At 44.7% G+C, this 12,717-nt stretch overlaps 2 protein-coding genes and 1 pseudogene across 4 annotated transcripts; all 3 read right to left on the reverse strand.

Annotated features, from left to right (window-relative positions):
* Positions 1-2,939: 2,939 nt before the first annotated feature.
* LOC136351232 (uncharacterized) lies at positions 2,940-9,447 on the reverse strand. Its single transcript, XM_066303984.1, has 5 exons — positions 7,659-9,447; positions 6,342-6,545; positions 4,451-4,635; positions 3,982-4,209; positions 2,940-2,945 (listed from the first exon to the last, which is right to left on the reverse strand). The coding sequence occupies exons 1-5, from the start codon at positions 9,076-9,078 to the stop codon at positions 2,940-2,942; spliced, it is 2,043 nt and encodes a 680-aa protein (XP_066160081.1). The 5' UTR covers positions 9,079-9,447.
* On the reverse strand, positions 9,387-10,343 carry LOC4347143 (uncharacterized). 3 transcript variants are annotated; one of them, XM_026020204.2, is made up of 3 exons: positions 10,134-10,343; positions 9,815-10,043; positions 9,387-9,695 (listed from the first exon to the last, which is right to left on the reverse strand). In XM_026020204.2, exons 1-2 carry the CDS (start codon positions 10,162-10,164, stop codon positions 9,844-9,846), a joined length of 231 nt encoding a protein of 76 aa, XP_025875989.1. In that variant the 5' UTR covers positions 10,165-10,343; the 3' UTR covers positions 9,387-9,695; positions 9,815-9,843. The 3 variants fall into 3 exon arrangements, with proteins under 3 accessions (XP_025875989.1, XP_025875988.1, XP_025875985.2); XM_026020203.2 differs by having other exon boundaries at positions 9,848-10,043; positions 10,134-10,285; XM_026020200.2 differs by having other exon boundaries at positions 9,809-10,043; positions 10,134-10,285.
* A 1,632-nt stretch (positions 10,344-11,975) lies between these two features.
* On the reverse strand, positions 11,976-12,638 carry LOC136351788 (uncharacterized; annotated as a pseudogene).
* Between the last annotated feature and the right edge of the window lie 79 nt (positions 12,639-12,717).

Below are 12,717 nucleotides of genomic sequence, written 5' to 3' on the forward strand. Positions count from 1 at the left end.
AAGCGTGTGCTTCCGAGAGTCCGAGATCCGTACGTGAACTTTTGAGCTGTGACATTTGCTGACATGGATGGATAAATTAAGCTTCAACAGTACGAAACGGCCTTTGTTTTGTTTTTGCCTCTGTTTTGCTTCCGTGCCTGGCCGCTCAGCTAGCTCGAAGCAATCGGATAGTAAAAGTTCCAACTGCTCGTACGAAACGGCATAACGCGGGGCCACTCCAGTACGCGGATCAACAGTGAGAGCAGCAGTAGCTGTAACTCTGTAAGCTGTAGCTAACGATTCCATATGAATATTCCGGTTCTGATCTGATCGTTTGATGTACTGCTCGGAGAGTGAGGGGCCGAGTGGCCCGACATGCGCAGTCGATCGACAAAATGTTTTCCTAATTTTTTTTTTAAAAACATCACATCGAATTTTGGACACATGCATGAAGCATTAAATATAGATAAATGAAAAAACTAATTACACAGTTAGGGAGGAAATCGCGAGACGAATCTTTTGAGTCTAATTAGTTCATGATTAGCCATAAGTGCTACAGTAACTCACATGTGCTAATGACAGGATAATTAGGCTCAAAAGATTCGTCTCGCGGTTTCCAAACAAGTTATAAAATTAGTTTTTTTATTCGTGTCCGAAAAACCCTTCCGACATTCTATCAAAAATCCGATGTGGCACCCAAAAATTTTCTTTTCTCGAACTAAACAGGCCCATTAATGTCGCTCGCTTACAATTTGCACGGAGACGAGAGACGCAAGCAAAATCCATGGAGCGAGCCATCTGATAGCTCAAGCATACCTGCACGTACGACTCCCTCCGTCCTGAAATAAGCACAGACATGAGTTTCCGTGTCCAACTTTAATCGTCTGTTTTATTTATTTTTTTTAAAAAGAACCTTAAAAACTTAAGTAATGTATAAAGTATTATTCATATTTTATAATCTAATAAAAATAAAAATATTAATCATAAAAGAATTTTAAATAAGACGAACAATTAAAGTTGGATATGGAAACTCATAACTGCGTTTATTTTGGAACAGAGGTAGTACAGCGGAGATTGGGGGCTGTTTTGGTTTTATGCCAAAAACTTGCCCTACCGAATAGCTGGCAATTTAAATAGTACTTTGTAGATGTTTGGATTGATGCCAATATTTGCCATAGCTAATATAACTCATATAGTCCAACTCTACCAAAACATTGGTAGTGCCAAAACATGCCCAAGATTTGGTTCTACCAATGGTTTGGTAGGGCATCAAACCAAATCAGCCCTGGACTTGGGAGTCTTGGAGCCGTCATTTGACTTCATAGTACTCTAGTGCATTTTAATACAACACCAATCAAATACTCCTTTGGTCTCATTTTAAACGCAGCCATAAGTTTCTGTGTCCAACTTTGATCGTCCATCTTATCTATTTTTTTTAAAAAAATTAAAAACATAAATTACAGATAAAATAATATTCACGTTTTATCGTCTAATAATAATGATGATGATGATGATTCTTTTTTAAATAAGATGAACGATTAAAGTTAGACACATAAACTCATGGTTACGCTTACAATGTGACAGAGGGAGTAGAAGGCCTCTTCTATCATCGAAGTATTCAGGGAACTACAATATGAGACATTATTTGGCACCAAAACTAATTTGATAGGTATGGTAGAAAGATTAGCATTTCAACTTCGTATATGCTGTTTAGTAGCATTATCTTAAAATACATATATATGCCGTTTAATTTTTCTCTTGTAGTAGAAAAATACAAGTATTGAGTGTTAGCCAGGAGTTTTTATAAATTAACAAAGTGTTAGCCGGATGTATAAACATACTAAGAAGATTGTAGAACTACATATAGGAAAAACAAAGAACAGAAAACCGAGGAACTATAAAGCCTTTTGCATATTCCCGAAAAAACATATACTCCTATCAACCCTGCTATACGTCCGACGCAAATCATCCGACTACCATACGACTGAAACGGCAACAACGAACGCTGAAACGGCAACAACGAACAACGTGACGGCGTGAGACGACTCTCTGTATATGAATCGGTCCAATGCCATGCAAGCCCATATACAAGTCTAGACTCTAAGCCCAAACTCAGGAAGACAGCATTAACATGGTGGACATGGCTACACAACTGTTCTGCCGGAGTTTTGGTCGATCTCAATCACTGCCTGCTAACTTCGATCTCTATCTAACATTCTCTTGTAATGTTTTCACAGCTGCAGATGCCCATTTTCCAGACAAGTTTTTTTTTAACCCTCTTAATATACTCCCCCGTTTCAGGTTATAAGAAGTTTTGACTTTGATCAAAGTTAAACTGCTTGAAGTTTGATCAAATTTGTAAAAAAATAGTAACATTTTCATCCCAAGATATTGTAAATATTACTATATTTATCTATAAACTTAGTTAAATTTAAAGTAGTTTAACTTTGATCAATGTCAAAGTAGTTTAACTTGTAATATGAAACGGAGAGAGTATATACCATAGTTTCAAGTTCTATTTTTATGGCTATAACAGGTTGCATTAAACAAAATATAAATGCAGTGATGTCCAAAACCACAAGCATAGTTTCTAATTCTTAAATAAAAATAAAACATGCAAATATTCTGTTTAGTTCTCTGATTGAAATCACAAGACTACAACCAAGTTTGATCACTGTTTCATAAGATATGCAAAGCAAACGTCTATTTAGCTGCTTAGCTTTGACTTGGGCTTTTGGAAGGCGCAACGAGATGGAGAATCACACCGGAGCTGAATAGATCACGTCGCTTACGCCGTGGTCGTACGACAGTCGGACGCCGTAGTCGTGTGTGTAGCATTTTCCTACTCCTATATATCTCCAACCTAACAGCATGATGTGTGTGTATATATATATATATGTATATATATATATATATATACATATATATATACATATATATATATATACATATATATATATCTATACCTGATAAGGATAACAAAAGCCTTGATATTATCAATCATTCACTGTTATAAACATTCAACCGGTTTAAAATTTTCACATCCTAAAATGACAGGGAGGTGTATATCCCTTCCAATGGGGAGAAAAGCTCTTGAAAATAATGCATTGTCTTATATATGGTTGAAATATAGTGATAAACTATTCAATCTCATCGTGGGATTACCTCAACAATAAAATTTAAAAAAGAGTTATTATGTGGAATCTGTAGATGCCTATTGGTTGAAATATAGTGATAAACTATTCGATCTCCTCGTAGGATTACATCAGAATAAAGTTTAAAGAATATTATTATTGTGTAGAATTTGTAGATGCCGGTCGACTAACCACCGTTCACTCTTTTTTGTCTTATCTCTCTCCTCAATGGTGACATGGCCACAAATACTCCTACATAGTGAGCTATATAAGTCAACTTGGAATAAGTGCACTTGAGGTCCCTTAACTTATCAACGAATCCGATTTTCGTCCTTCAACCGAAAAACCAGATACAATGGTCCCTCAACTATCAAAACCGGTGCAAAACAGGTCCCTCAGTGGTTTTGATGGTGGTTTTGGCTGATGTGGCGCCTACGTGGCCGGTTTGACTTGGTCCTCATCTTACGTGGCGGTGACATGGCATTGGAAGCAAAATATAAAAATAAAAACAAAATGTGGGGCCCACATGTCAGTTAGACCAAAGAAAAAAGAGTGGGACCCACCATCATCTCTATCCACGGACGAGTGGACGATGGGAGAGGGAGCGACCGACGCCTCCTCTCTCCCCACCCAGCATCTTTCCTCGCCGGCCGGCGAGCGTGCGCGGAGAGGGAAAAAGGCGTTGGCCAGCGAGGGGGGCGAAGACGGCCGCTGGCCGCCCGTCCTTTGCGCGCGGATCAGCTCGCCCTGAATGATCCTCCGCTGCAGCATCTTGCCGCCGTGCGGCCAGTCGAAGGAGTTGACGGCGTTCAGCATTGCCGCATCGACGTGGCTGTCCATGTTGAAGCTGATCGGCGTCCGGTGAGACCTTCTCGAAGCACACGTAGCAGGTCACGCTACTTCCGGGGCACGGTGGCGGCGGCGCCATGGCCGTGCCGCCGCTGCTGTTCTTCTCCTCCGCCTGCTGCTGCTGGATCACGATGCCGGCCTCCTTGAGCATGCGGTCTCGGCCCTCCCTGAGCATGTGGTCTAGGATGGATTCCATCTTCCAGCGGTGTTGGATGAGGGCGCGAGCCTTTATGTAGAGCAGTGTTAACTACCCCCAAGAACAGAGGAAGAATCGCCCAAACAGAACAACGATACACACACACAGATGGATTTCACCAACCCGACAGGGTTGATGCCGCCGCCGCCTTCGCCGCCTAGTTCATCCTCAACTCATCCAAATGAATACAGAGTTAGTTTTAAGATGCTCTCTCTCTCACACGCAACTATCGACAGCCTGGACATGGTGCTCATATGGCCCATTCCGGCCCACTCACTCTAGGATTACATACTCGGTGCCTAACAGGTCTTCCTTCCTTAGTCTGCTTAACCTCCTTGGTCTTGACAGTGTTCTGTAGCTCATCCGGTATAGCTGTGCTGCTGACAACCCCCTCTCCTTGAGAAGTGGCTTGACCCCAAGCCAAGGCATTAGGAAAACGCTGACACAACTCAACTTGATCCTCCCAAGTTTCCTGTCCTGCAACATTTCTAGACCACCGAATTAAAACTTGAGCTTTCACAGAGTTACCTTTCCTGATCTGACGAGAAGCCAAGATAACCACTGAAACTTTAAGGTCAGAACATGCAGGCAAACACGGTTGAACAGAATGCCTGAACCCAACAGCATGCTTAAGCTGTGAAACATGAAAAACAGGGTGAATGGAGCTCTCTGCAGGAAGAGACAACTTATAAGCCACCTTGCCCACCCGATGTAAAACTTGAAAAGGACCAAAATAACGGAATGATAGTTTATGATTTGCTCTTTTTGCCACAGAGGACTGAATATAAGGTTGCAATTTCAAGTAGACCCAATCTCCATCAGAAAATTCTCTGAAACTGCGCTTTTTGTCTGCATACAGCTTCATTTGTTGCTGGGCACGATTCAGGTGTTGTTTCAGTAACTGAGTCATCACCTTACGTTCATTTAACCACTCATGCAAATCAGGTACTGAGCAGGCATCATCCCTTATACCAAAATGACCAGGAGGATAGCCATAGAGAGCTTCAAATGGAGACTGAAGAATGGCAGAATGGTAAGAAGTGTTAAACCAAAATTCTGCTAAATACAACCAAGAACTCCATTTATGAGGAACAGCATGAACAAAACATCGCAGATATATTTCCAAACATTGGTTCACACGCTCAGTTTGTCCGTCTGTCTAGGGGTGATAAGCGGTGCTTAGTTGCAATTGTGTGCTGGATCTCAAAAACAACTGCTCCCAAAAGTGGCTAGTAAAAATCTTGTCGCGGTCTGAAATGATGAACTTAGGTAACCCATGTAACTTGTAAACATTGACCATAAAAGATTGAGCCACATCAATAGCAGAAAAAGGATGGGACAATGGAAGGAAATGAGAGTACTTGGAAAACTTGTCAACCACCACTAAAATACAGTTGAATTGACCAGACTTAGGCAAACCTTCAATAAAGTCCATGGTGATAATCTGCCATGCACCATCAGGGACAGGAAGGGGCTGAAGAAGACCAGGGTATTTAGAGCGATCTGGTTTGGCCTGCATGCAAATACCACATGTCTTGACAGTAGTATGAATCTGTTTCTTCATCTTGGGCCAAGCAAAAAGAGACTTGATTTTACTATAAGTAACAGGAAAACCAGAGTGCCCCCCCAAAGGACTACTGTGCAACGCAGAGATAATCTTATCCTGCACAGATGGATTGTTACCTATCCAGACTTTGCCTTTAAAGCGAAGGACACCATTACACAAAGAAAAATTGGGCCGAGACTCAGCATTAAGAGTCAAGTCAGTCAAAAGTTGAGTAGAAAAGGCATCTTGAAGATAACCATCAGAAACCTCCTGAAGCCATACAGGACTGCAACTGGAAACCACATGTAGTTCAGATAACTCTTCAAGAAAGTGCATCAGCTGCAGCATTACTGGATCCCTTCCTGTAGCAAATCTTAAACTGAAGGCCCAACAACTTAGTAAAAGCTTTGTGTTGCCAAGGGGTGTGCAGCCTTTGTTCATTCAAGTGCATTAAACTATGGTGATCAGTTAAAATGACAAACTCTTGCTGCTGCAGGTAAGATCTCCAATGGTCCACAGCTAATAAAATAGCCAAATACTCCTTTTCATAAGTGGAAAGACCCTTAGTTTTAACCCCCCAAGGCCTTACTAAGAAAGGCAATCGGATGACCATGCTGAGATAACACAACACCAATACCTTCATCACTAGCATCAGTCTCAACAGTGAAAGGCAAAGAAAAATCAGGAAGAGATAACACAGGAGCAGATACCAAAGCTTGCTTAAGAGCCTTGAAAGCCTGATCAGCCTCCACAGACCAGACAAAAGGAACATCCTTCTTTAACAGGTTGGTCAAAGGCCTGCAAAGGATCCCAAATTGCTTGACAAACTTCCTATAATAACCTGCCAAACCCAAAAATCCCCTGAGCTTTTTGACAGATTTTGGAACTGCCTAATTAACCACTTCCTCAATCTTAGCAGGATCAGTAGTGACTCCTTGATCACTGATAATATGACCTAAATATGACAATTGATGTTGAGCAAAAGAACATTTAGACAATTTAACTTTCCACTGATGCTTAGTCAACAACTGCAGAACTTGTCGAAGATGGTGGACATGAGAAACTAAATCAGGGCTGCATACAAGTATATCATCAAAAAACACAAGAGCAAACTTCCTTAACACAGGAGCCAAAGTATCATTCATGGCGCCTTGAAATGTTGCAGGAGCTCCAGTAAGGCCAAAAGACATAACACGATATTCATAATGTCCAGAGTGAGTTTGAAAAGCAGTTTTGTGCTCCTCACCCTCCACCAATCTGATCTGGTGATAACTAGCCCTAAGGTCCAGCTTGGAAAAAACTTTGGATCCAGACAATTCATCCAATAGTTCATCTATAACAGGCATAGGAAATTTACCCTTCACAGTGATGGAGTTCAACTGTCTATAATCAATGCACAAGCGCCAGGTACCATCCTTCTTCTTAACTAACAATGCTGGGGAAGAAAATGCACTATTGCTGGGTTGAATGACCCCTGACAACAACATTTCCTTAACCTGCTTCTCTATTTCATCTTTCTGTGCAGGGTTATGACGATAAGGTTTGAGGAAGACAGGTTTAGCATCTGATTTCAGTGGAATGGAATGGTCACAAGCTCTCTTAGGTGGCAGGCCTTGAGGATCATCAAATAGGGCAGAAAATTCAGTAAGAAGAGATTGAATTTCAGGAGGAATGTGACCTAACTTGGCAGTGGAAACTTCCTGAAGATGAAGAACATGCATGATGGATCCCAACTTAAACATGCCTTGCAATTGATCACCACTGATACAAGAACAATGAGTAGTTTGAGACTGAATTCCCTTAATGGTCACCAAGGAATCTGCTCTAGCGAATTCCATGCACTTAGCAGCCCAATCAATGTTCATAGATCCCAAAGTGACTAACCAATCCATCCCTAATATAATATCATAGCAACCCAAAGGCAACACCTTAAAGTCAGTTTTAAAAATTTGACCCTGAGTCCACCAGTCACAACCAGGAATATACTGAGAGCATGATATCACACCACCATCAGCAACTTTAACTGAAACAACATGCTGTAAACATTGGATACCCTGAAGTTTTTGTGCCACAGTAATATCAATGAAGGAATGAGAACTACCAGAATCGACTAACATGAGTAATTCATACCCCTGTACCCAGCCATTTAACCGAAAAGAAGTCAAGGATTCAGTACCAGTAACAGCCTGATAAGAAATAGCCATAAAAACTGGTTCTACAGGTTCAGATACAGTATCGACGGACTCATGGTTTAACTGATCGTCCTGCAACGCAGCTAAAAGTTCCTGAACAACATGTAACTGAACCGAGGAGCCACACTTATGCTCTCTGCTCCAATGCTCACCACACGTGAAACAAAGGCCTTTAGCACGCTTGTAGGATTTCAAGGCAGAAAACTTATCAGAGCGAGACTGTGAGAATTCAGACTGTTTCCTATCCTCCAACACAGAACCTTGAGGATGGTTGGACACAGGAGAAACAGGTGCAGGTTGGCGAGCAAAATTTTTAGACAACAAAATCGGCTCAGGTTTCCTGTACACAGCAGGGTGACTTCCTTCTAGTATTTCCTCTTGCAAAAAAGCCAACGAACACGCTGTATCCAAATCTTGAGGTTTCTGCATCAAAACTCCAGATCTAATGTCTTTCCTCAGTCCTTCCACGAACTTGGTAACAAAATAATTCAGAGGCAAAGAACTATCATAAGCCAACAACTGATGCATAATACCATCGAATTTCTCCACATAATCAGAAACTGAAGAATCCTGAACAATGTGAAACCACTGCCGAATCAAGACCTTCTGCCTATCCTTAGTGAAACGAAGACAAACTTGATCAAAGAACTCTTGCCAAGTAACCCCGACCAGTTTGGAACGCACCGATTGTAACCAAAAAGCAGCGTTGCCAGTAAAATTCAGTCCAGCCACACACACCCAATTCTTAGGATGAACACCATAAACCTCAAAGTACTCCTCGCAATTACTCTTCCAGAGCTGACGACTATCACCATTGAATTGCGGACAAGACATAGGTGGAACATTACCCCCAATTCCCGAAGCACCCAAAAGAGCAGAGGCAAACGCAGACTGTTCCAGAGCAGAGGGGAGCGAAGTAAATTGGGGCGGAGTTTGCATACCATCGGGCGAACCCGGAGAAGAAGGGGAAGGACGAGGTGGCTGCTGCACCAAGGACTGGAGTTTGTCGACTTGATCTTGGAGTCCCACCACCGAAACGTGCAAATCATCCACGCGCTTCTCCACCACCGGCATTCGGGATTCCACCGCCACTTTGAGAGCCAAAAACTCAGATCGGCTCTTCTCTTCCGACAGCTCCCGATGCTTCTCACTCTCCTCCCGTTTCTTCTCCACCTCCTCCATCTTCCTCAACAAGAGATCGAGCTTACTTTCCTAATCCATGATCTTGGCCGCTTGCTTGGTCACGTAGCGAGGCTTGTCGTAGCACGCCGTGATTGACGAACTCGCTCGAGATCTCGCCGACCTAGTTGAGGGAGCCGAAGCTTTTGCGGAATATAGTTGCCGAAGCAACAAATTCCCACCTCACCCAGGAATTACAGCAAAATCAAGAGGAGGAAAAAATTTCGGCAAGGCTCTGATACCAATTTGTTAACTACCCCCAAGGACAGAGGAAGAATCGCCCAAACAGAACAACGATACACACACACAGATGGATTTCACCAACCCGACAGGGTTGATGCCGCCGCCGCCTTCGCCGCCTAGTTCATCCTCAACTCATCCAAATGAATACAGAGTTAGTTTTAAGATGCTTTCTCTCTCACACGCAACTATCGACAGCCTGGACATGGTGCTCATATGGCCCATTCCGGCCCACTCACTCTAGGATTACATACTCGGTGCCTAACAGGTCTTCCTTCCTTAGTCTGCTTAACCTCCTTGGTCTTGACAGTGTTCTGTAGCTCATCCGGTACAACTGTGTTGCTGACAAGCAGGTTCATCACGATGGACAAGTCTTGTTGCTGTGTACATATATACAAGGGGTAGAGCATGTCAAGAAACACAATGTAATTTGTTACCGGTACTAATTGCTGTAGCACAAGCTGCATAGAACAATGTCAGGCAAATTATAAACCTCAACTTTGAGCAATGTCAGTCAGGTGGAGTGAATCACATTAGTACTGGTTCAGCGTCGGAGGAGTTGACGGCGTTCAGCGTCGCCGCGTCGACGCGGCTGTCCATGTTGAAGCTGATCGGCACCACCTCGTCGTCGACGTAGTACGTGTTCCGCAGTGACGCAAGCAGCCGCCGCAGCGACTTGGCGCGGTTCTGCGTGATGGTGTTCACCGAGATCCGCATCCTGTTCCAGTCTGCGTGAAATCCATAGATTGGTTAGAGCTTTGATGTAGTTTTTGGTTGCAACAATGGCGGATGAGAGCTTTGAGGTAGAATAAGCTTACTGGGCAGCGAGGTGGGGCTGAGGGTGGCCATCCAGAGAACCTTGGAGATGGAGTTGCTGACTTCGATGTTGGCTCAGCCCAGGAACACTCTCACACTCACGAACACAAACGCCGGTGAGGGAGACGATGAACAATGGATTTTACAGCGACGAACGCCGCGGAGCCGATCGCTCCTGTATCTTGGCTTTATTCCTCACTGAACCTTGCAAAGAAACAACGAAGGAGTACAGGGGCCTCTTATAGACCGGTGACACACCGGGAGCTAGCCTCCATGCCGGCCATTGCGCCACGTTCCGCAGAACCCGCTCGACGTCGCCGTGAGCCACACGCTCGCCCGGACGACGCGGCTTCCTCCGCAAGAACCGACGCCACGCACACCACGCACTCCCACGACTCGATCAACACTGCAACGGCCATGCAAACAACCATGCAGCAGCCATGCACTCGCGATCACGACTCAATCAAACTAACAGAACGCACACGACGCACACATGCAGCAGCACGACACACACACACACTGACTCAACCACGCCAGGAATACACCATGACGTGTTTATTTCCAACATTCGACACCAAGCTCAAGGCCAACGGCGCCGACCTCCCGGACTACTTCGTCCTCACCCTCCTCACTGTCATCCACGCCATCCTCCCGCAGCCCTCCGACTCCTGCAACCCTAGCTCTGCGTCGCAGCCCGCCGAAGAGTATTGCGCAGCGGCCAGCGGCCAGCGGCAGTCTCCGCCCCCCTCGCCGGCCAACGCCTTTTTCCCTCTCCGTGCGCGCTCGCCGGCCAGCAACGAAGGATGCCGGGAGGGAGAGAGAGGAGGCGCCGGTCGCTCCCTCTCCCGTCGTCCACTCGTCCGTGGATAGAGAGGATGGTGGGTCCCACTCTTTTTTCTTTTGTCTAACTGACTTGTGGGCCCCACATTTTGTTTTTATTTTCTATTTTTATATTTTTCTTCCAATGTCACGTCACCGCCACGTAGGACGAGGACCAAGTCAAACCAGCCACGTAGGCGTCACATCAGCCAAAACCACCATCAAAACCGCTGAGGGACCTTTTTTGCACCGGTTTTGATAGTTGAAGGACCCATTATATCTGGTTTTACGGTTGAAGGACGAAAATCGGATTCGTTGACAAGTTAAGGGACCTTTAGTGAACTTATTCCAGTCAACTTTGTATATGCCATTAGCCCATTATACTCTAACCATGACGGTACGTGGGCTGCTTTTTTGGTAGGCCGTAGGCTTAAGAAAACTTTTTGGTGGGCCTAGCAGAACTGTCTAGGCCGGACAGCCCAACACAATGTCATGGCATGCGCGACCCACAAAAAGTGAAACAGGAAACCCAAACTGTTTCTTTTGCCTTGTAGATACAATTCCCACCTACAAGAACAGTGCTGTCACTCCGTTGAAATGAAAATTTTCACTCTACGTCCCTCGTCTAAGAGCCGAATTTCAATCTGATCATTCAACAGTAAAACTAAGTGCAACACATCATTATGTTGCAAAACCGGTGTAAGTGAGGTTTCAAGCCAATATTGAGTCCAATTTAGACTAACGTGATACCTATATGGCTTATTTGATTTGGTTTTCATCCTACGTGTTATTGACGTGACACCTACCTATATCACTTAAAGCAAAAAAAAAATAAAGTAAATAATTAAAACAATTATATAGGGCCCATTGACAGCAAAAAATTAAAATAAATAATTAAAACAATTATATAGGGCCCACTGACAGCAAAAATTTAAAATAAATAATGAAAACAATTTATATAGGGCCCACATGTCAGTGGGTGCCTATTAAAAATATACAAGTAATAAACCTACATGTCACTCACCTGGATTATAAGTTGTCGATCGAACACTCGAACTCAAGAATTTTTTTTTTCAAGAAAAGCTGTATATAGATGTGTTACATGCGAGTGCAATTTTGCGTTCCAAAGTGCATAAACAAGTTTGGAGGTTTGACTATCAGTCAGGGACTACCGCCGGCGTCGAGCAGCTCGCCGCAGTCCGGGTTGGGACAGCTAGCGCGCGAAGGCGCCTGAGCCGCTGACCGACGGCGAGCTCGCAGAGCGCGACGCCACCACGCGTACGTCGAAGCCGCCGATGTAGAGGTAGAGCAGGTTAATTCTTAAAGTCCTCCGGGGTGCACGACGGCGTCGCAGTCGCAGTGGAAGTCCGGGAAAGGGCAGCGCAGCGCACGGGCACCTCTCCTCCTCCGCCGCGACGCGGGGCCTCGCTCGCGACGTGGCTGACGACGACGCAGGCGATGCAGAGCTCGCGTACGTGCGCGCACCCGTCGGACACGCGGCGGCCGTCGTACAGAAGTACAGCAGCCTCGGCTCGTCGCAGATCTCTCGCAGTGGAGCCACCCGATGTCGTCGTCGCTGATCGAGCGGCGGCACGTGGCGGGACGCCTCCCTGGCCGATCGATTACGCCGACGGCATGCAGGCCTCGAGGAACTCCTGGTTGGGCTCCAGCGCCGCCTCGGCCGCCATGTTTCTGTCGAATGCTTGCTTTTGCTTCTGCGAGGAATGAACACGTTTCAGCTACTTTGTTCATGGGAAACTGTTTGAT

The sequence above is a fragment of the Oryza sativa genome, chromosome 9 (genome assembly GCF_034140825.1).
Source record: "Oryza sativa Japonica Group chromosome 9, ASM3414082v1".
NCBI lineage: Eukaryota > Viridiplantae > Streptophyta > Magnoliopsida > Poales > Poaceae > Oryza > Oryza sativa.